General features: G+C 55.5%; 8 protein-coding genes across 8 annotated transcripts; 6 read left to right on the top strand and 2 right to left on the bottom strand.

The window, feature by feature from the left end:
* Window positions 1-106: 106 nt before the first annotated feature.
* L226DRAFT_531020 (UPF0187-domain-containing protein) lies at window positions 107-3066 on the top strand. The gene is made up of 13 exons (XM_067679992.1): window positions 107-583; window positions 668-807; window positions 880-1499; window positions 1552-1635; window positions 1687-1741; window positions 1795-1876; window positions 1930-1978; window positions 2031-2087; window positions 2143-2188; window positions 2248-2256; window positions 2321-2340; window positions 2396-2426; window positions 2492-3066. Exons 1-13 carry the CDS (start codon window positions 378-380, stop codon window positions 2653-2655), a joined length of 1563 nt encoding a protein of 520 aa, XP_067539767.1. The 5' UTR covers window positions 107-377; the 3' UTR covers window positions 2656-3066.
* Window positions 3067-4010: 944 nt separating this feature from the next.
* On the top strand, window positions 4011-6434 carry L226DRAFT_501712 (uncharacterized protein). The gene is made up of 3 exons (XM_067677843.1): window positions 4011-4177; window positions 4238-5177; window positions 5232-6434. Exons 1-3 carry the CDS (start codon window positions 4087-4089, stop codon window positions 6007-6009), a joined length of 1809 nt encoding a protein of 602 aa, XP_067539768.1. The 5' UTR covers window positions 4011-4086; the 3' UTR covers window positions 6010-6434.
* Window positions 6435-6454: 20 nt separating this feature from the next.
* On the bottom strand, window positions 6455-7232 carry L226DRAFT_550726 (uncharacterized protein; the record flags this gene model as incomplete). Its single annotated transcript, XM_067682768.1, has 3 exons — window positions 6866-7232; window positions 6615-6787; window positions 6455-6554 (listed from the first exon to the last, which is right to left on the bottom strand). The coding sequence occupies exons 1-3, from the start codon at window positions 7208-7210 to the stop codon at window positions 6455-6457; spliced, it is 618 nt and encodes a 205-aa protein (XP_067539769.1). The 5' UTR covers window positions 7211-7232.
* Window positions 7233-7485: 253 nt separating this feature from the next.
* L226DRAFT_609717 (uncharacterized protein) lies at window positions 7486-10905 on the top strand. Its single transcript, XM_067686082.1, has 16 exons — window positions 7486-7516; window positions 7583-7605; window positions 7660-7841; window positions 7900-8058; window positions 8127-8234; window positions 8284-8406; window positions 8486-8596; window positions 8672-8770; window positions 8828-8969; window positions 9024-9160; window positions 9215-9328; window positions 9387-9452; window positions 9514-9590; window positions 9648-9920; window positions 9983-10298; window positions 10367-10905. The coding sequence occupies exons 4-16, from the start codon at window positions 7969-7971 to the stop codon at window positions 10706-10708; spliced, it is 1998 nt and encodes a 665-aa protein (XP_067539770.1). The 5' UTR covers window positions 7486-7516; window positions 7583-7605; window positions 7660-7841; window positions 7900-7968; the 3' UTR covers window positions 10709-10905.
* A 234-nt stretch (window positions 10906-11139) lies between these two features.
* Window positions 11140-14073, top strand: L226DRAFT_531023 (uncharacterized protein). Its single transcript, XM_067679993.1, has 5 exons — window positions 11140-11332; window positions 11390-12474; window positions 12527-12550; window positions 12604-13355; window positions 13673-14073. Exons 2-5 carry the CDS (start codon window positions 11398-11400, stop codon window positions 13950-13952), a joined length of 2133 nt encoding a protein of 710 aa, XP_067539771.1. The 5' UTR covers window positions 11140-11332; window positions 11390-11397; the 3' UTR covers window positions 13953-14073.
* Window positions 14074-14538: 465 nt separating this feature from the next.
* L226DRAFT_455516 (uncharacterized protein) lies at window positions 14539-15749 on the top strand (the record flags this gene model as incomplete). Its single annotated transcript, XM_067675244.1, has 2 exons — window positions 14539-14708; window positions 14768-15749. 2 exons carry the CDS (start codon window positions 14539-14541, stop codon window positions 15747-15749), a joined length of 1152 nt encoding a protein of 383 aa, XP_067539772.1.
* A 180-nt stretch (window positions 15750-15929) lies between these two features.
* On the top strand, window positions 15930-17095 carry L226DRAFT_243885 (uncharacterized protein). Its single transcript, XM_067673197.1, has one exon. The coding sequence runs from the start codon at window positions 16110-16112 to the stop codon at window positions 16821-16823; it is 714 nt and encodes a 237-aa protein (XP_067539773.1). The 5' UTR covers window positions 15930-16109; the 3' UTR covers window positions 16824-17095.
* A 775-nt stretch (window positions 17096-17870) lies between these two features.
* L226DRAFT_243910 (uncharacterized protein) lies at window positions 17871-19372 on the bottom strand. Its single transcript, XM_067673198.1, has 4 exons — window positions 18848-19372; window positions 18310-18797; window positions 18040-18249; window positions 17871-17975 (listed from the first exon to the last, which is right to left on the bottom strand). The coding sequence occupies exons 1-3, from the start codon at window positions 19229-19231 to the stop codon at window positions 18078-18080; spliced, it is 1044 nt and encodes a 347-aa protein (XP_067539774.1). The 5' UTR covers window positions 19232-19372; the 3' UTR covers window positions 17871-17975; window positions 18040-18077.
* Between the last annotated feature and the right edge of the window lie 35 nt (window positions 19373-19407).

Raw genomic sequence — 19407 nt, forward strand, 5'->3', positions numbered from 1 at the left:
GATAAACGCGACGCGTGACATCTTTGTACACGTGACGTGGCGTGACTTATCGCGTTGACCGAAAGTTGATGGCGCTTGTCCCGCTTGTTATTCTTGGCTTTCATCACGAAAAGGCTGGGCAATACATCCGTTTGATATGTCAATGAACATCGCGCATATTGATTGCAAACAAGTTGTAAGTCGCCGTAGACACCGCCTATTACTATTATAGTCCAGGCCCCGGTCCAGGAAACGCGGCTTCCGCCCTTGCCAAGTAACGACCGCCGACCGGCACACGACCTTCGGGCAACCCTACTTTTCCTGTCTCTACGACGTTCTCTGGATGCAACTTGTCCTATAATTTTTCATTCTTTTCTCGCTGTGTCGCTCCGAACACTATGGAGACCTCTTTCATGTACGCTGTGGACCCCTTCTCGCCGACTCGCAACGGCGGGACTGTCGCGAGGTTCTTCAGTGCCGTCCTTGCGACGGCAGTCTTCCGGTGCTGGCCCCTCCTCCTTTTCTTCTCCGCATGGGCAACCGCCATCTCCGTCATCAGCCATAACGTGCACAGTCTCGCCATCCCATCGACCTTGCTGACTGTGTAAGTACATGTACCTTCGCCTCCGTTCACGACCACGTCGAGATGCGATCTACATCAGTCTGACTGACGACATCCGTCCCACAGCATCGGTACCGTCCTAGGTTTCGTCGTATCCTACCGGACGACTGCAAGTTTCGAGCGGTACAATGAGGGGAGACGGCTGTGGTCGCAGATTATTCTGGGGAGCAGAACTTTGGCACGGACAATCTGGTTCCATGTCCCGGGTGCGTAGCATGCTGGTTTTGCGATACTCTCTGGCTGACTCCTCATGCTCGTGCCCACCGGTCCGAGTGCAGAAATGATGCCTGCAGCCAAGGACGATCCATCCACGCCCGAGCAACGCAAAGCCCGCGTGCTCATCGAGAAGAAGACGGTGATCAATCTCATTGAGGCATTTGCTGTCGCAGTCAAGCACTACCTGCGCGGTGAAGAAGGCGTGTACTACGTTGATCTCTATCACCTGGTGAAGTTCCTCCCGTCCTACGCCCTTCCCCCTGGTATGCCTTCGCTTGTGGACGTGACCTCCGCGGAGGGTGGATCGTCGACTCTTTCTCCGCGTCTACGTGCCCGTGGCGACAGTTCGGCACCGATACCCGAGCTCGAATCTGCACCTGGTGAACCGCCGGCCTCTCCCTTGAGTCAAACCTTCTCGCAGGGCCAGCTCCCCCTCCCAGCGACATCACGCAAAGTTAGCGTCAAGGTGGATTTCCCTTCGGGACATCGTTTGAATGGCCGTTCAAGGACATTCGACGAGAAGAAGGGTGACAAGGGTTCGACTTACTCTGGGATGTCTGGCAACGAGCGCCCCGAGGACTTCCTCCTTCCCGCACGTAACCCGCCGAAGTACCACCTGCTCGATCTGTTCCCATTCTCATTGCTGGTCGGTTTCTTGGCCAAGAGGGGCAAAGAAGTCAAGGTACGTTTGTTCGCGACATTGGGGTGGCAATAGCTTCTTACCTCGGATACAGGGCAAGAAGGCTGCTCGCATGCGGGCGAAGCTTCGGAGCAAGACCGTCACGCATAACTTGCCGCTCGAGATATCTCTTTACCTGGTCCGTGAACTTCGGAATGCGTCTTGATTCACGCTGACGCTGTGTCCTCAGAGTTCATACATTGCAGCATTGCAGGATCGGAACATCGTCCCTCCGCCCACGGCTAGTACGTCTCCAGCTACGTCCTGAAATACGATGTCAGATCTCATGTCGGTGTAGCGAACTTGCTCAACGCCCTGACCCAACTTGTCGACGCCCTGACTGGACTCGAGCGTATTCTGACCACGCCCATTCCATTCTCGTATGTACCTTGCTCACTGACGTGGCACGCTTTGTCTGACTTCCATCCCGTAGGTACCGCGTCCACCTGTGGAGCGTAGCGGTTCTGTATAACTTGCTCCTGGTGCGCCCATTCTGCGAGGTTACGTCCGTCGGGAGCACTCATCCCCCCACAGCCGTTCCAGATTTGGTCGACCTTCGGCTGGCTCACCATCCCTGCGACGACTCTACTTGTACGTCATGATTGATTACCCGTAACGGATCATGCTCGTGACACCCCAACGATAGAGTTTCATTTTCTTCGGCTTCTTGGTTGCTGGAGAAGAGATCGAAAGTGAGTGCTTCCTGCCGATCCCGTCAATCTGGACTCTAACCTACGGCGTGCCTTCATAGATCCGTTTGGTAAGTGTGATCTAAGCACTCATGAGCATGGGAACACTGTTGACGTACTCAACAATGCGACAAGGTTACGACAAGAACGACCTGGTAAGCTCACGCGTACCTCAGGCATGCAGCCCCCTGACCCGCCGCTTCACGATAGAACCTGGACCACTTCACGCATAACATCATCCGTACGTCACACTCCCGTGTTAACCTTGTGCACTTCATCTGACTGTATGTTCTTTCACGACTATAGGCAACGAACTGCGTGCGATCACGGCTCTACCCGCGCCGCACGTTGAGAGCTGGGCGTTCTCAATGTACAACGACCAGATCTTCACCACCGAAGAGCGCGTCGCGCCCGACGAGTGGATGCAGCGCGGTCTCGGGCGCATACAGACTGCTCTCGCAACCATCTAGCGTAGCCCGGGTCGTGGTCCCGCAAGAGGACGACCAACCACTCAAGGACACCTCAAGCACCTACATATTTGACAAAAATAATATTCTTCTCCATCGTCAGGATACGCACTGTTTAGTAGATTCTTGCATTTATTCCCGCTGTTCATGTTGCATTGCTGCACTCGCACCGCATTAACGTATAGACTCGCATAGGCATTCGGATCGGGTGGATATATAGATAGCATGTTCTCCGGACATTGGATCGCCGCATATCGGTGCATTGCTGCATGCTTATACGTTGTTCATACCTCTCGTCGTTCTTTTGCACAATATCAGGATGCATCCTACACTGTGCTATGTCGCGATTGGATGTAGCTATGCTTGCATTCGAGCACGCTCATGTGACCGCGATGGACCGAGATGAAATAGACGCGCAACGTCGGACGCGTCGAGTGTTCATCTCACCGTGTGCTTCGTAGCTTCCCGACTGACTTTTGTTCCCATAGAACGAGATAACCCAGTAAGTCTCCAGAAGGCAATTCTTGGCTGTTTCCAGGTGAGTCATGTGAAGTATAGCTGAACCTTATCTCGACCTTCTCGCGTTTCTGGGGTGCTGCAGCACTGACCTCAGGCTATTTGGTTTGTTCCACAAGACCCCTCATCCTCTCCATGACCGTATAGTATGCCATATAGCACAGGTATACACGGTTTGGAGAGACCCTGCCGCACACATTGACCGACTTCAACGACAGGTTCCTCGAGGATTCCCTCCTAACCACCACTGGCGCTGACCTCCCACCATTGTGCACCTGTTCTGCTCTATGGCTACCAGAACGTGTACAAAATAAAACATTTCAAAGTCTACTGACCTGGAATGCATCTGCATTGTCGGCCTCTGTGACAGATTGGTGCTACTTGGGTCAGGTTGCTGAGTGCTGCCCGCGAACATGGCGGTGAGCCCTTTGCCACTCTCTATCAATGGTACAGCTGACTCATACCGTTTCTGATTCACAGAGTGTGTAGTAGTACCACATGTGTGGTACACAAATGTGTCTTAGCCTAGCACAGGCCTAGCATCCGAGAATATGAGGATAGCCGTAAACCGGTGTGTTACATAATTCCATTGTCTTCAAGTTCGGCCTCTAGATCTCCTAAGGTGCATCGACATATGGCGCTTTGTTCTAGCATAGCTTTGGTTGCCGATCAAGGCATTTGCCTCCGCAGTGGCCCTTGGGCCCTCCGTAACCTGGACTGCGGGAGTTTGCGGAGCCCGGGTTACCATATATGTGGTTGCCTGCTACACGTGCTAGGAGGCATTATGCGGGCGGGTCCAAGCGCCGGAAGCTATCCGCTGACTCGGCGTTACTTGCCGTGCTACTTAACCGTCCTCAGGACCACCACGCTCTCTTCACCACTACTCCTTCTCTTTCGCCCCCAAGCCCCTCGATATTTATGACCCAGTCTGTCACCGATTCCTCGATATCCCCTGGTCCTCTGAGCCCCTTCTCTACGTACTCGGCCGCCAGCGGGATAACTTCCGATGGTGAGCGATGCGTCTTCTTAAACCACCCCTCGTGCGCCGCTGACGATACAACGTGGACAGATGCACCAGACTTGGGAGCTTTCACCACTGTCTTCAGGGCACTGACCAACCTGCACCCACGGGGCGGTGCGGACGTCACGCGAAGTGCCACACCCACATCCTCCTTCGCATTCTCTCATTCGGACGACTCGGATCCTCTCCAAGGCCCATCAGTATGGACCAGCAGGCGAGTGACGTCTTACCTCACATCCTCCCTACCCGGAAGCCCCGTGCGCGGCCGCTCTGTCCTTCCACCTGACTCGGATGATACGGCTTCGGAGTACGATGATGGCACGGAGCTGGAGGTGCCCATCGAGGACGAGGACCCTTTGGAACGGCCCTCTCTTGGCGATCTCGATGAAGCTTTGACGTATCTCGCCGCAGAAAGAGAGAAGCTTGCCGCAAGGCGTGAGCAGCGCGGCAACACCTCGACGACGTCAGATAGTGCCTCTCAGCTTCTCGTTTCGGCCTCCCGCAGGAAGCGGCGTCGCAAGCGTGCCAGGTCTGTTCGTCGCAGTGCTCTGGACGATGGCACCCACACCGAGACGACAGCGGGCGGCATTGATGGCGTCGATGCTGCGAGCGCTGACGTTGAGGACGGGGACACTTCCTCCTCCTCACAAGATGTCTCATCCTCTTCCCCACCTAACTACAAGACCACCCCTGCTACGCCTGCTATCTTCCGCAAGGAGAAGCGGAAGAATCGCGCCAATGCCGAGCACAATCCACGCCTCCATCACAGTCGATCTACTCCCAGCCTACACGTTATGACCAAATCCTTTGATGCCCGCACGATTCAACTCCGGACTCTTGCACACAAGCTCAGACTACTCTTCCCTTCGGAATCGGATGCTCTCCAAGCTATGCTATCTCGAGATTTTACGTCCTCATTAACTTATGCGGATCCACGTGGCCCCGTACCTCAATCTCAAGACACCCTCATCCATGTATTCGTCGATCAGTGCGTACCTCCTTTCATTACCCCATCTTTAGCTCAATTGTTCATTCTTTGCAGCTCTAACATACTTATTGGCTTCATAAACTATGTCAAGAAGCACTTGCAACACGTTATCCGCAAGATCAAGCAGACGCACCTTTCCCATGCGGCGCTCGCGCTCGTTCTCGAGCGTGGTCGGCCCGTGACCCGACGTGTGCTTGTCACATCGTCTCCACTATACCAACCCATGGACACTGCTGAAGAACTTGGGTACGAAGTACGCATCTACGCCCGCGTGCCTGACACGGGCGACGGCGCGGACCGTCAGCGCGCTGCCGGGCACGCTCGGACTCACAGCCGGAACTTGAGCAACGCGAAGAATGAGGCAGGTCCCTCCCGCGGAGGCGGACGCCCCCGTACGTTCGTTCGCGGCCATGCACAGAAGACGTCCACCGGTGGTGGTGGTGGTGGTACTGGGACGTCGACAGAATCGGACCAGGGTGCTGGCGGCCCCAGCTCGACGCGCGTCCGATATCGGGAGCAGGGCGTGGACGAGCTGCTCCAGCTGAAGTTACACCAGGCCATTGCGGCGGTCGACGTGGTTCCGCGGGGCGCCACAATCGTGCTCGCGACCGGGGACGGAAACGTCGGTCAGTTCAACGAGGACGGGTTCCTCGGATGCGTACGCACGGCACTGAAGAGGGGCTGGCGCGTCGAGTTGTACGCATGGGAGGGAGGGTTGAGCCGAACGTGGATGCGCGACTTCGGTGACAACGAGTCGTTCAAGATCTACATGTTGGACAAGTACGCTTCGGACTTGCTGGAGATGCCCGAGAGCGTTATTGGAGGACACTGACATCTGGCGTTATGTTTTGAGCCGGATGTGAGTGTGAGAGAGGATCGCACGACGTCGCATTTGGCGGGCGACATGTCTACATCTCCGGCCTTGTGTACGATAATTTGTTTGTCTGTTTGTCGTCTGTTGTCAACACTCGTCTCATTGTTGTGCATGCGTTGAAGCGTTGGTATTGTAGCTCACTCACACATGTACGACTATCCATATATCCAGGCGCACACTAGTGATAATCTGTATCTTGTCGAAGCACTGTATTTTTCTGAAGTATGTAAGTACGAGGGCCTGGTCCGAACATGGTCGAAGGGACCATGCGAGATGGAGTAAATTCTTAGCGAGGAAGGTACTCTACACTATCTGACAACATATATGTACGGACTATAAGCTGTAAGAGTGATACTGTCTACGACAGAATCCGAAGGCATGCCATTGACTGTCATGATCACTATCAGACCTGGTATTTGCCGTATGATCCGCTGAACTTGAACTCTCCTGTATCCGACCAACGCACGGTAACTTCCTTGCTGGTTATATAGAGAGTATCATATCTGTTGTCGATCTCAGATGCCTCAACTAAACCCACTACGTGACGACAATGGCGAACGTACCTCACGGAACCTCTAATAGGGCCAAGCGCGTTCTCGAACTCCGCCACCGTGAATTTCTTCATTTTGAACGTAGGAGGCCCTCCCAGACCGAGCAACGCGCCGAAGACCTCGGGGTCGGTGCATATACCATCGTACGACCACTTTGCCGAGCCTGTCTTGCACGAAGGCTTCCACTAACGCGTTACGTTATGTACTGTCAGTTCATACGCCCACAAAGGATAGGTATGGATGAAAGTTGGACAGCCACTCACCGCCATCTGTTTCTTGATGCCACTGACCGCAGCCTTCCTCAACTTCTCCGCCGCTGCCTCCAGATCTGCTTGTGACTTGGCGGCGGGCTTTGCGACGGCCGCCGCTTTGTTGCTTCCAGCGACAGGGCCTGGTGCCGCATCGCCCAATCGCTGCTCCAAATAACGCGCGTAGGATGCGAGGTCGACGAGAGACTTGCGGACGACCTCCTCGCTTCCGGAGATGGGATATGACTTGGGGTTGGCAAGGATGGAGTTGACCATCGCGACGGTGGCCGCATGGGCAGTGTTCCCGCGCGACTTTTTGGCTGTCGCGGCAGCATTGCTCTCGTCGTTGGCGCGCTTCATGGAAGACAGTGCTAGGAATTGGGGACGGAAGGGGCTGATAGGAGGCAAGGCTTGAGCTGAGGCAGCGCGACGCGACGAGCCAGCCCGGCAGCTTCGGAATCGCGGTCACGCTCGCGTATGGTCACAAGAGTCGGTAACGCCAAGGTCATGCCGGCGCGGGAGCGACTCCAGCCATTCTTACTGTAAGCTACCATGATCTCCTCCTTGAGCCCAGCTCATACTAACAGCGCCGTCCAAGCGGGTAAAATTGCTCCTTTGATTTCGTGAAATTTCTTGCCGGAAGACCGCAACTTGTAGCAGTAGAGAGTACGTCCAATGCCTTCTTCGGAGACTGAGCCACTCGCATAGCTGGCCTGACGTTAACGACCTCAGCATCTTGGGGACGACGACACAAGGTGCGCTTGCAGCCACGTAGAATGGGATAATAGAGAAGCTAGAGTATTTTGCAGTCTGCTATCACGAAGCCGACGCTGGATATCATTGATCGGCTTTGTTCTCCAGCGCGCTCAGGTCATCGCCCTTACAACTTGAACAAGCACATCCCGACTTCTGTCTGGGTGTATCACACCTCACAGAGAAGCTCTGGCTAGTTTTAGGCTTTCGGTGGAGTCTCCCCCACTTTCAATTAGGCGTAGGTACACTACAGTTGAGGGTCACATACCGCGTGACTTCGTCCTCATACTTCCTAGTGTCGCCTTGCCAGTTGCGCCAATATCGGCCGACCTTTCACATCGACTTGCACTTGTCCAGCATCTGCAATGGACCGAGCTATTCGCATCTCTAACAGCTTGCACGAGGCGCTGAGAGCAACCGCGAATCTTTATACCCAGTTGGACGCGTCGCCAGAGGTTAGTCGCGCCAGGATGTGGTTGACCATGAACTGACTGCGTTGGTATGTTGCACATCTCTTCTCTAGAATGTGTTTATACATACCCACTTTGCCCGAGACATAGCGGCAAAGCTGGTGGAGGCACTCGCAGATGCGGCAGCACTTCACAAAATCGGTTCTATCACCTTACAAGATGTAAGTGACGACTAGTTTATATGACGCCACGACTGCATATGACATACAGGTTGAGACCTTTGTTAACGTGTTCCATGAACGCAACTACAAGAACGTTGTGGCTGTCCACCGAGACTCGGAGTCTTTACTCGCCATCGACGGCAGCTCGGCGGACAAGCGCATACAGCCGGAGGTAAGTGGTCAGGACCCTCGGACCGAAGCATTATCAAGTTGAGCTGCTTGGTGCTAATGATTCTCTATGCGTTTTACAGTTCGTCAGTACGACCGACTCGTTCGCTCTCGACTTGACCCGAAGTTTGTCCCAAGTCATTGACCTCAACGTCTTAATACTCCAGCAGTGCGCACAGCCTCCCACCATCCCTGTGAGTACTATACAGACTGCGTAATTCAGTCATCTAGCAGAAGTTGACAAGCGCCGCGCCGCGGTACGGACCCAGCTGAGCACGTCAAGGCCACAATTCACTCAATACCTTGCCGGGTGCCTACGGCAGACCATAGAAGCCCATGTCTCACAGAGCATTCTGTACAATAACGCTGTACGTCACTTATTCGACTCACGACGATGCTATCATGCTGACACGGTGTCCTTGTAGCGTACTGAAGTAGAAAAGATGGAGGCTGAGTGTGCCAAGCTCAAGGAGGCGTTCTCGGCACAGGTCGCAGATTTGCAGCATGAGCTTGCCCAAGTACAGGAAGAGAAGACACGACTGATCAGCGAAAAGGATCAGCTTCAAGGTGCGAATGACCGGCTGACTATCTAGAATGGTCAGATGCATACTCAGCTCGAAGACCAATTGAAGTGTACCAGAGAAGGCCTCTCATCGGAGGCCGCTCGTGTCAAAGTCAATTACGAACAAGACGTCTCAAACGCTCGAGCCACCATTGAAAGGTTGTCCGCCGAAATACTGGCTCAGCGGTCAAACCAGGTATGGAAAGGTTCGAGTACTTTGTATATGGATAAATCATTGATCCATGCTCAGTCGTATCAGTTGATGCAAATGCAGGCGACACTCGACAAGACTCACCAGGAAGCTGAGTGGAATCGGAAGCAAGCTGTTTACGAAGGGAACGAACGGAAAAGGATTGCATCAGAGGTGTGTTCCAGGCGCAGTACTTACCTGCGACTCTATTCTGGATCTTACTCCTATGCAGAAGAATGCCTTAGAACGACAAATCGAAGAACTGAAGTCCAAGCTCCGAGCTGAGCAAGTTCGTCAGGTATCTCCCCCCCATTTACACAAATGAATAGCGCCGTTTTGTTCTACAACTTCCTCGATAGAAGTCGAAGGAGCGGAAGAACGCCGAGGTTCAGACGCCACTGATGATACGGGTGCCCAGCGTGCAGACTCCCGTTAGGTATGGGGTGGATGCTCCAATGATGTTTTATGCATATGCACTGAAACCGACTTACAGGAACGCTGGGGTGGCAGCATCTGTGGCTGCATTGAAGAGAAGCTATCACGCGCGTACAGAAGAGAATAACGGCGAAGCTACACACTTCCACTATTCGTGCTTCTCCGCCATCAACGGAGCCGCCCCTCCCCAGCATCGTGCTGCCGAACTGGCTGCATTACCCGTCATCGATGTCGACCTCTCCTCAAGCGATGATATCCCTGCGGTCTTCACTCGTCCGTCCCTCAATATGATACTAGGTTCCGCCGACGTACGGAAGGTGTTGACCGTACGGTGAGCATGTACACTGAGGCTGCTTATTCAAGGACGATTTCTGAGTAGATACTCCATATTAGCGTCAAGTATTCAACTCCCTTGGCATCGCAGTACAACATTCAGGCGTACCTCTGTGCGACTTGGGACCGTTATACGTGGCTACCTACGGAACCGGGAAAGCATGGCTTCCTGCCGTACGATCTCGAGATCCGAAAAGATCAGGATGGAGATCTCGAGGCAGCAGCGCATGGATATAGGCGCGGCGAGATCTACACGCCATGCCATCTCTTTGTTGGGACAAGGACCGACAGCGAAATCTTCCATTATCACGGCCTTTACCAGCTGACCAAGGTGGACTCCTTGACGAAGGATGAGTGGGCTCTTCTGCCTGAGAATGTGAGTGTTCGTCGTCCTCATCGCTGGCTTGTAGCTGTGGTTCCGATGACGATGACTCCATGATACAGGCCAAGACATATTGCCTTGCCAAAAAGTTGCGTCAGCTGGTCAAGGAGATAGGACCGGGCAAGACCCCAAGTCTCAAGGACCTCCGGCAGAAGTTCGATCACGGCACCATCGCTGCGCCGTGCATCCGACTCGAGTGCATCGAGTTCGATCCGACGTTCTACGGCAAGCTCGTTGCTAGAGCCGCCGAGTTACTGCAAAACCCGGAGGAACCGTCGGAAGAACACAATCTCGATGCTACACCGTCCAAGCGACGCAGGCTGTCAGATCGCCATGAAGACTCAGTACAAGGCTTAGATTCGGAGGATATCTCCCCTCATAACATCGATGATATGTATGCTTAGGTCTTTTTGTACGTGTTCATCCGGAAAGTTGCGCCGTCCGAAATCCGGTCTTTGCGTGGCAAGTCCTCCTCACACCGGGCCATGCTCCCTATGTAGGAACAGCCCGTGGTGCCTCGTCGCAGGAGGGCGTCGCCATCGGTGCGACGTCGTCAAGGGGAGCAGTCGCGTCCACCGGCCCCCTCATAAGCTCGCAAGCCAAGGGCACTCAGCCGGGCTTGCAATCACTGTCAGGAAGGGTTATCTTCGTCGGAGATGATGGCCTCGAGCATTTTCGGACTCGACGTCACAGAACGCTCTGGAATATGTCTATATATTGGCTCCGAGTTATCCAGACCGAAGCCATTTCAAGGGCGAGACGACGACTCGTGCCAGCTATTCGAATTCGGCGATGGTATTACGGCACTCCTTCTCGTGCCCACCTAATGTACGTCCGTCAGACAAGGTGACGGTATGACTCGTCTTCTTACGCGGGTGTCCATTGGTACGCATGACGATACCTGTTCAACATGTCTCGGTCACATGCGTGTTGCACTGAATGTCCCGGACCGCGACGACGTCACCTGCAACACCCATCTGCTTACAGCGACTTCGCTACAAATCGATGGCCCGCGGCGGCGACTACAAGTATGTGGTGAGGGTCCACAGCAATATTCTTTGACCTTGACATTCCCCACAATCCAGGAAAACCCATGCGTCGATTGATCTTCCTGTTCATATTCGCTCTGCTCCACGCTGCCGGCGCTTTGGCGCGCATCAACAGGCATGCCATCGTGTCGCGCTACAACCCCGTCCGCACAGCGTCGAGCGACAGTACACCCATGCAAGTCGGGAACGGGCACTTCGCGTTTGGCGCTGACGTCACCGGACTGCAGACGTTTCTCCCGTTCGCGATCATGTCCGATTGGGGGTGGAAGAACGACTCGCTGCCAGCCGGCATGACGCAAGCGGACATCGACAACTACCGTGGCGTCGTCTGGGATGGCGTCCAGTACATGTTTGACGGGCCTCAGCCGATGGACCAATGGATGGTGTCGAATCCCAACCGCGTCAACTTGGGCCGAGTAGGTTTGTTGTTTCTTGACGGGAGTGGCAGCACGGCGAACGTGACGGAGAACGACCTGGTGGGGACGCGGCAAGAACTTGACTTGTGGTCGGGGACGATGTCAAGCACCTTCCAGTGGCAGGGCGAGGACGTCGAGGTGCAGACCGTTGCGGCCCAGAGTAGCGACACCGTCGCCGTCACGGTCACCTCTCCGCTGATGGAAACTGGCCAACTCGGTCTGTTCCTCGACTTCCCGTGGAACGACGGCAAGTCGGAGTTCGAGGCACCTTTTGTGGGCCTGTGGAACGCGACGAGCAACCATACCACTGCGCTCAGCACGGGTGCGGGGCTTGGCGACAACGTCCGTGCTGCGGTCGCGCATACACTTGGTACGACCACTATCTTCACGTTCGTAGGCGGGGACAACTTCTCCATCGCGCGGGTCTCCGCCGACGAGCATCGTTACACCATCATACCAGCGACCGCCGGTCGTAGCTTCTCGGTTTCGATCGCATATACGCCTGGGCAGATCAAGTCGTTGCCGTCCGTGGAGGCTGTCGAGGAAGACTCGCAACAGACCTGGCAGGAGTATTGGTCTGGGAATGGCTTCGTGGACCTGGTGACCGGATCCACCGACTCACGCGCAGAGGAGCTCCAGAGGCGCATCATCCTCTCTCAGTACCTGTTGCACGTCAACGAAGCTGGCAATACCCCGCCGCAAGAGGTGAGTGTCGTGCACTTCGTCTGGAAGAGCTGTAGTGACGATGTGATGTCAGTCGGGACTCGTGAACAATGGCTGGGTAAGCACACGTACCAGTCCACATCCAGAGGCATCACTCACAACACTCCTTAGTACGGCAAGTTTCATATGGAGATGTTTTTCTGGCATAGCGCCCACTGGGCCCTCTGGAACAACTGGGACTTACTCGACAGAGCGAGTAGTGTATATTCGCGCTTCTTACCCACCTCTATCCAGCGCGCGCAGGTCCAGGAGCACTACTCCGCAGGCGCACGTTGGTCCAAGATGACTGATCCCACCGGTCGCTCCGCGCCTGGGGAGATCAACGAGCTCCTCATCTGGCAACAGCCCCACCCGCTCGTCTTCGCCGAATACGAGTATCGTGCTACCGGCTCCCGCGCCACGCTTGAAAAATGGCGCGACGTCGTGCGTGCGACAGCGGACTGGATGGCTGTGTTCGCGAAACGCAACACGAGCACGGGTTTCTTCGATCTCGGGCCGCCGATGTACGTCGTGAGCGAGGATACGAGTCCGAACGCGACGCGGAACCCAGCGTTCGAGCTGTCATACTGGCGCTTCGGCCTCGACCACGCTAGTACGTGGATGACCAGGCTCGGAGAGGAGGTGCCGGAGGCTTGGACGGAAGTCAAGGAGAACCTGGCGCCGCTGCCTATGGAGGATGGGTTGTATGCCGTTTACGAGGGCATCCCAAGCGACTTCTGGGATACCCCGACTTTCACGAACGACCATCCGGCGCTCGTTGGTCTATATGGATGGCTGCCACAGACGGCGAACGTGAGCCTCGATATCGCGAAGGCGACCGCAGAGAAAGTCTGGACGAGTTGGAATATCAGTAATTGCTGGGGGTAAGTGGACATTTCATATCGTTATGATTCGATGTGAGTTTGCGGCGAATTGCACGAATCGTAATTTGTCGCAAATCCACATGGTAAAACATGGGTTCGAGGCCAAGGTGGTTAGGTGCAATCAACCACACGCTTATGCATTTCATATGTGTCAACCCCTCCGGGACATCGACAGGCGGAATGGAGAGCCTGCGTGAAATCTGTTCCGTATTCCGCAGGCTCTTCATACCGGCTGCGATACATCGACGATGGCATATGCTGCTGGTTGGAAACTCAGGAGTCAGGACACTTACTGACCGTGGCGATCGCATCCGCAGATGGGACTTCCCGATGTTGGCTATGTCCGCAGCGCGCAACGGCGAGACGGAGAAGGCGATCGAGTGGCTTCTTCATCCCCTGTTTGAGTTCGACGATGTCGGGATGCCTGTTGGCGGCGTAAGAGTTCCGACGCCGTACTTCCCGGGTTCGGGTGCGTTGCTCTACGCTGTGGCGATGATGGCTGCAGGATGGGATGGGAGTAGTGGCACGGCTCCTGGATTCCCGAGTCCGACAGGGGGGTGGCGAGTGCGCACGGAGGGGATTAGCAAGGCCTTGTAGTTGTCCTCGAGGGGTGTGTACCGGCACAATTCTGTGGGTATGTACGTAGTGTCAGTTGTGTTAAGGCTGCGGTTTGTACGTTAGGCAGTGAGCAATGCAGAATTTCTGACACTGTATCTGGATATGGGCCCTTTGCCCAGCCGATGCTTAGAAACGGTCGAAAGCGGTGTGGGCGGTGGGTCGGCGACATAGGGTTCATCCGCTACGCGGTGGAAGATGTCGGACAAGGTCAAATGACGACCAAGGCCGTGCCTCCGATTCCGAGGGCGATGGAGAAAATTATCATTTTTAGCCTGACAGCCTAGCCCGATAAGCGGAGAAAAGGGGCGGAGACTATCGGATAAGCGCAGAGAACTAGGCTGTCCAAAGACCGGTAAGAAACGTTTATTTGATCTGAACCGTGCCTGGCGTAACGCCGCTTGTTATACCCTCCACCTTCGATCTCCACCACCAACCACCGCTGCTGCTATCATCTGCCATGGCTACTCACATTCAAGAACCCTCAAGCCGGCAGTCCTCCACATTCCTCACCACCACCACCACCACCACCACCTCCTCCTCACTTCCCCGCACAGACACATCTGTCATGAACGGAACGCCCTCGCCGGCCGAGCTACGACACATCACGTCCGCGACCAACCTCGCCGCCAGCCCGTCGCGCGAGCGCAAGCTATCAAACCGCAATTCGCAACTCCTCCGTACACATCGTCTGGGCTCACGCTCTCCGGCATCGATCCCCTCATCTCCCACATCAGTGTACGTTTCGTGTATGTTGAGGGTCTCAACCGTAATCTGCTCACGCCTGTCCACCACAGCCATTCATCATCTTCCGCGATCTTTGAACGCGACATCGAGCCCATCGCATCACCCATTCCGCTCTCTGCTGACCCCCACCATATGCCCCGTGCCAAGTTCACCGAAGAGCTAGAACGCGCAGTGCCCTCTGTGCTGGATAGTGCGGCAGCTGTCTTGACCTCAACCGGACCAGACGAAGACGACCTCGACGCAATATCGATAGTAACCCCTGCACCAGTCGAGCCCGGATATCAGAGCGGATTCACCAGTCCCATATCGCGACTGAGTAGTCGGAGTCCCAGTCCGTCAGGGAACAGGCGGAGTCTGCTCTTTAGCAATTCCCTGCCTGGTTCTCCTCCGAAGCCTGTCCAGGGATCTCCTCCGACTCGCCCTACAGTGCAGACAAGTCCTGTTCCCCTTGCCCCTCTCGTCCCTTCCGCATATGCTCTCGTCCCTTCTTCGACGGTGACGCCTACACCCACATCTGCCTACTATTCTGCTTCTGAGAGTGCCCCTCCTTCCGAGTTTGATTCAAATTCGAACTCATCGTCGCCTACAACCGCCACGCACACCGAGCACCCTTTGCACTCGCTTCCCCAGCAGCCCCAGCAGCTGACGTCAATCACCATCCCCGCTCCGTTCCCATCACTTCCCCCTTCACCCAAGAACGTCACAAAACGGCTCTCCTTCATATCATACATGGATCTGTTGTCCTCTACACCCTCGTCGGCAATCCCCTTGTCGACGCTCACGTCCGCTGCCATTGTTTCTGAGCCGCCGCCACACATTCCTAGCGTGATGGGCGTCCCGCAGGCTCAATACGCAGCGAGCTCAAGCGGAGGCAGCGTCCATGGTGCGCCAACGTTCGTCCTCGAGCGCGATGGAGTGGCAGGTGTAGCAGATGACGTCGGCGGCGAGTGGGAACGCGAAGGCCTAGGCAAGGGCTTGGAGGAACGACTTGAGGGGCTGAAGGCGGCCGCGGTCCCCCCGTCGAAGGCCTAGTATGCGCATGGGCTCTCGCATCGCAGTAACGTGGTCGTCGTCGACCGCACGTCCCCAATGATCGATGATCGAAGATGAAATGCAACGAAGTCCACGGTCTAATGCGCGTATGCACTCCACGAAATTGGTTGGTTCGATTTTCGTGCTCCATTCTGGCTTTCCCCATCCCCGTCAACAATTTCTCTCTCATGCCCATGTCTGTCGTTTTGTGAACCGCCCACATTACTACACTACCCCGTGTCCTAATCGCTCTCTTCTCTTCAACGCTTACTTTTATTGATTTGTATCCGTGGCCCGTTTCGTACGACTTCACTTCTTTATGCCTGCCACTTCCCCGCCTCGGGGCACCGTTATCTTTCTATGCCGGTCCCCATTCCCATCTTCGCCACTGCCTCACTTTGTAGGTGGCTTAACGACCCATTCATCTTCGCCATCCTGATCACCAGGACGCGGGGTATTCCAAACGAAGCTCGAACGGCCCTCGGTTTATTTATGACCTTTGCCATCTCTCCATTGCTGCAAACATTACTTGTATCACTAATCATCCTCCATTGTCTCCCCCGCAAAGTCTCGTCTCGAATTACGTCTATCATGGGTTGCGTTGCTCCCACTCGTGGTTACAACTTCAAACTTCATCGATTCTATTCAAACAATACCTACCTAGCTATACGTACCGTACCATATGACTACACAAACCACCTGAGGCTCAACCTCAATCTTACCGTGCGTACGCCCTGTGCGACGCACTGGTCTCACGAATCGCCGCCGCGTCCTTCTGTTCCGGCGCGTGTACGACTTCCCTCTCCCTATGCCGCCCTTCATCTCCTCCCGTTCACCAAGTCTTCTTGCCCAATGTATGCCGTACGTAGCAGTACATACTGTGTCCGTCGTCTCACGTACCGCACTGTACATGTGTATAGGGATAGCGTCGTGTCCAAGTTTCGCACCCGCACGCAGCTGGTTGTCAATGTAAAGCACATCGTATTCCCGAACCTCGACAGTAGGTGTACGTACACAAAGACAAGGGGACTGGATCGGGACTCGCGTGTACGGCGGTGCACAGTGACGCAATAACGCGTGCTCAAGCTACAAGGGCCTGGTCGCCGTCGCCGGTCTTTCTAGCAGCACCTCCGAGCCTACCGGAAACGATGCGAATGCACCAGTGCCGTAACGAACGGACCGATCTCCCTGCCATGGCCATTGGCTCGAGGATGGCGCGCCAAGATTTGCCGTCAGGGGCCAGAACAGCATTACAACTTGACTCGAACCTTCCGGTGTGTTGAAACCTCGAGGCCTTGAGGTCCGTACTGGTGAGTAAGTCCTTGAGTGATGACGTAGTTCGGTGTCGACTCACTGTCGCACCACCAAGCAACCGGTCGGAGTCTTCCCCAGGCACAATGACTGGTTGATTGCATGATGGCATGGTCTGGTATTGTGAGCAGGCGGCGGCGATAGAGGAAGAGTCGCTGATTACTTCTCCTGGCGGAACGGGCGTGCCTCGCCGCGACCGGTGAAACCCCATTGATGCGACATGCGGCACCGTTACGAAGCCGGCGGGGATGATGGTCATTGGGAACGATGGACGAGGCCGGGCATCCGCGACCAAGGCTGCAGGAGCTAAATGCTTGGAGTCGGGCGTGGCGAGCCGGATAATCCAGATAGGAAAGGCAGCCGCATTGGGTTGTCGATGCCACAATAAGGGGTCAAGGAGGCGGGTAAGGATCGACTAGAAGGCGGCACTGAGGCGATACAAGCGGCGCGGAGTCGAGCTAGCATCGACAAGTCGTCCCTGTCGACGTTTGGGCGACGTGTTGTCTCCTGGCGTGGATTGGATGTAGACAGAAATGATACTGGGTTCCAGGCGCCAGGCCCGATGGACGCTTGAAGAAGACATTTACACATACACTTCTTGGCGCTGACGTCGACATAGTTGATGACTTTGATGACTTCGCTTCCGGAAGCTTGGAAGCAGTGGGTGCATGTTCCATCCCCTGTTATCGTCCTGTCGCCACTGGTATCTATCTGATAGTGAGACATGGACCCATGCATGCTTCAGTGTCGTCGAGAGTCTGTGAACAGCGAAGCAATATCAGCGCACCAGGACACAAGGACAGGATGTCGACGTGCATGGTCTGGCATGACAGCGTCTCGTACAACACACAACTTAACTGGAAGGCGGGCTGATCCGTATCCTACAGGGGTTGGCTCCAGCCAGTCGTGGCACGCCTATGTCGGGAAGCAGTCAGCGTGTGCCCGCGCCCAGGATGACTCCTGAGACTGAACTGCTTACCGTGTGCTTGGCTTGATGGTTGGTGAGAAACCTCGGATTTACAAGCGAGAAATCATGTTGTCGTCTCGTACTTGTATGAGGCAGCTATGCTGCAAAGGCCAGTGTTTTGAGGGCCCTTGTATGCGCTGACAGAGACGCAGCCGATAAACGACATGCATGATGAGCGCGGTACCGGCGCGATGCGAGCTCTGCCGCCTGTACGATCGGAGCCTAGGGGGAGAGCGCGGGTGAGCCGTGGGGCACCGGCGGCCTGTGAATGGGAACGCGAACCAGTTGCATGCAATAATACCGAGATGGTTGCTGGAGACTCGGAGGGAAGGCGAGGTGCAGTGGCTTCTGTTCCCAGATCCCTTCTTGCGGTCGTTGGGCTTTGCGGGAGAGCGATAAGATGGTAACGCTGGTGTGGAAGTTACGGTGCGTCTTGAGCGTGCGCGTTTGTGGTGACGCCATTGCTTGTGGAACCGGATGCGTAGAGATGAGCCGGTGAAGCGTATCTCGTTTGAAGCTATGAAGCCAGCGTGTATTAGTACGGTGTGGCGTGAGTAGGTTTCCAAGAACGCAGCAATGCGGTCCAGGGGTCGGCATAGAGGCAAGTGCCAGTCGCCGCCTTGTTCAATGTTTCGAAAGACCGGAGGACGGGGAGGAGAAACGGGGACAAGTATGGGATCTGCTCGGGTCCCAAGGCCAATGAGATCCTTGATGGTCGCACGCAAGTCTGCCATGGATGTACCTCGGCAGCGAGTTGCATAGCTAAGACTCTGTGGCGGCATCAGAGCGGCACGGAGAGTCGGGGGCGGCACGCACTCACCGGAGTCAACCACCATGACGAGAGCCTCAGAAGGTGTGTCAGGTTGATGCGCGCTGGAGGGATACCGGAGGGAAATGCTGGTGTACTGCCAACGCGGCACGCCCGGTGCGCAGAGGGCAGAGAAAGACGTGCAGCTGGCGGGCGCGACACTGCGTGTGATGGCTGGACAAGTCTGGAGCTTATCTTGCGAAGGAACGAGTCCGAGCTCGCGAGCACAAGGCAAGGGGCGTCTAGTGGGCCAGGCTTGTGCAAGTTCGGCCGTTCTCGCACGGAACACATGGTCCTCGAAGCCATGGCTGCATCTGGGGGAGTGCTCGTGCGTTGCCTGGATGCATACGATCCGGGGTGCGAGGTGGGTGCGAACGAGACCAAGAGATGCGGCATTATGCTGTGGCTGGCCTTCCCGTGTCCGGCGGCAGGCGTCTTGCCCAGGATGGCTCTCTCCTCGCCGCGCGGCGAGCGTTCAGTATAGGAATTGGATAATTGGGTTAAGGCGCTGCGATTGCTGGCCGCATGCCATTTTCCTGGCGCAAAGCGGAGAAACCGGGGCAGGAGGAGGA

Source organism: Lentinus tigrinus (assembly GCF_003813185.1).
Source record: "Lentinus tigrinus ALCF2SS1-7 unplaced genomic scaffold L226scaffold_4, whole genome shotgun sequence".
NCBI lineage: Eukaryota > Fungi > Basidiomycota > Agaricomycetes > Polyporales > Polyporaceae > Lentinus > Lentinus tigrinus.

Coding starts and splice junctions, on each gene's coding strand:
- L226DRAFT_531023 (XM_067679993.1), top strand. CDS start 11,398: ATGCGTCGATTGATCTTCCTGTTCATATTCGCTCTGCTCCACGCTGCC. Junction 12,475..12,526: donor GCAATACCCCGCCGCAAGAG/GTGAGTGTCGTG, acceptor ATGTGATGTCAG/TCGGGACTCGTGAACAATGG. Junction 13,356..13,672: donor AATATCAGTAATTGCTGGGG/GTAAGTGGACAT, acceptor TCGCATCCGCAG/ATGGGACTTCCCGATGTTGG.
- L226DRAFT_243910 (XM_067673198.1), bottom strand. CDS start 19,231: ATGCCGCATCTCTTGGTCTCGTTCGCACCCACCTCGCACCCCGGATCG. Junction 18,798..18,847: donor CGTCATGGTGGTTGACTCCG/GTGAGTGCGTGC, acceptor ATGCCGCCACAG/AGTCTTAGCTATGCAACTCG. Junction 18,250..18,309: donor GGTATTATTGCATGCAACTG/GTTCGCGTTCCC, acceptor CTCTCCCCCTAG/GCTCCGATCGTACAGGCGGC.
- L226DRAFT_609717 (XM_067686082.1), top strand. CDS start 7,969: ATGGACCGAGCTATTCGCATCTCTAACAGCTTGCACGAGGCGCTGAGA. Junction 8,407..8,485: donor ACAAGCGCATACAGCCGGAG/GTAAGTGGTCAG, acceptor TGCGTTTTACAG/TTCGTCAGTACGACCGACTC. Junction 9,453..9,513: donor GAGCTGAGCAAGTTCGTCAG/GTATCTCCCCCC, acceptor CTTCCTCGATAG/AAGTCGAAGGAGCGGAAGAA.
- L226DRAFT_531020 (XM_067679992.1), top strand. CDS start 378: ATGGAGACCTCTTTCATGTACGCTGTGGACCCCTTCTCGCCGACTCGC. Junction 1,979..2,030: donor TTCTGTATAACTTGCTCCTG/GTGCGCCCATTC, acceptor ATCCCCCCACAG/CCGTTCCAGATTTGGTCGAC. Junction 2,088..2,142: donor TCCCTGCGACGACTCTACTT/GTACGTCATGAT, acceptor CCCCAACGATAG/AGTTTCATTTTCTTCGGCTT.
- L226DRAFT_501712 (XM_067677843.1), top strand. CDS start 4,087: ATGACCCAGTCTGTCACCGATTCCTCGATATCCCCTGGTCCTCTGAGC. Junction 4,178..4,237: donor CAGCGGGATAACTTCCGATG/GTGAGCGATGCG, acceptor CAACGTGGACAG/ATGCACCAGACTTGGGAGCT. Junction 5,178..5,231: donor ATCCATGTATTCGTCGATCA/GTGCGTACCTCC, acceptor CATTCTTTGCAG/CTCTAACATACTTATTGGCT.
- L226DRAFT_243885 (XM_067673197.1), top strand. CDS start 16,110: ATGCCGGTCCCCATTCCCATCTTCGCCACTGCCTCACTTTGTAGGTGG.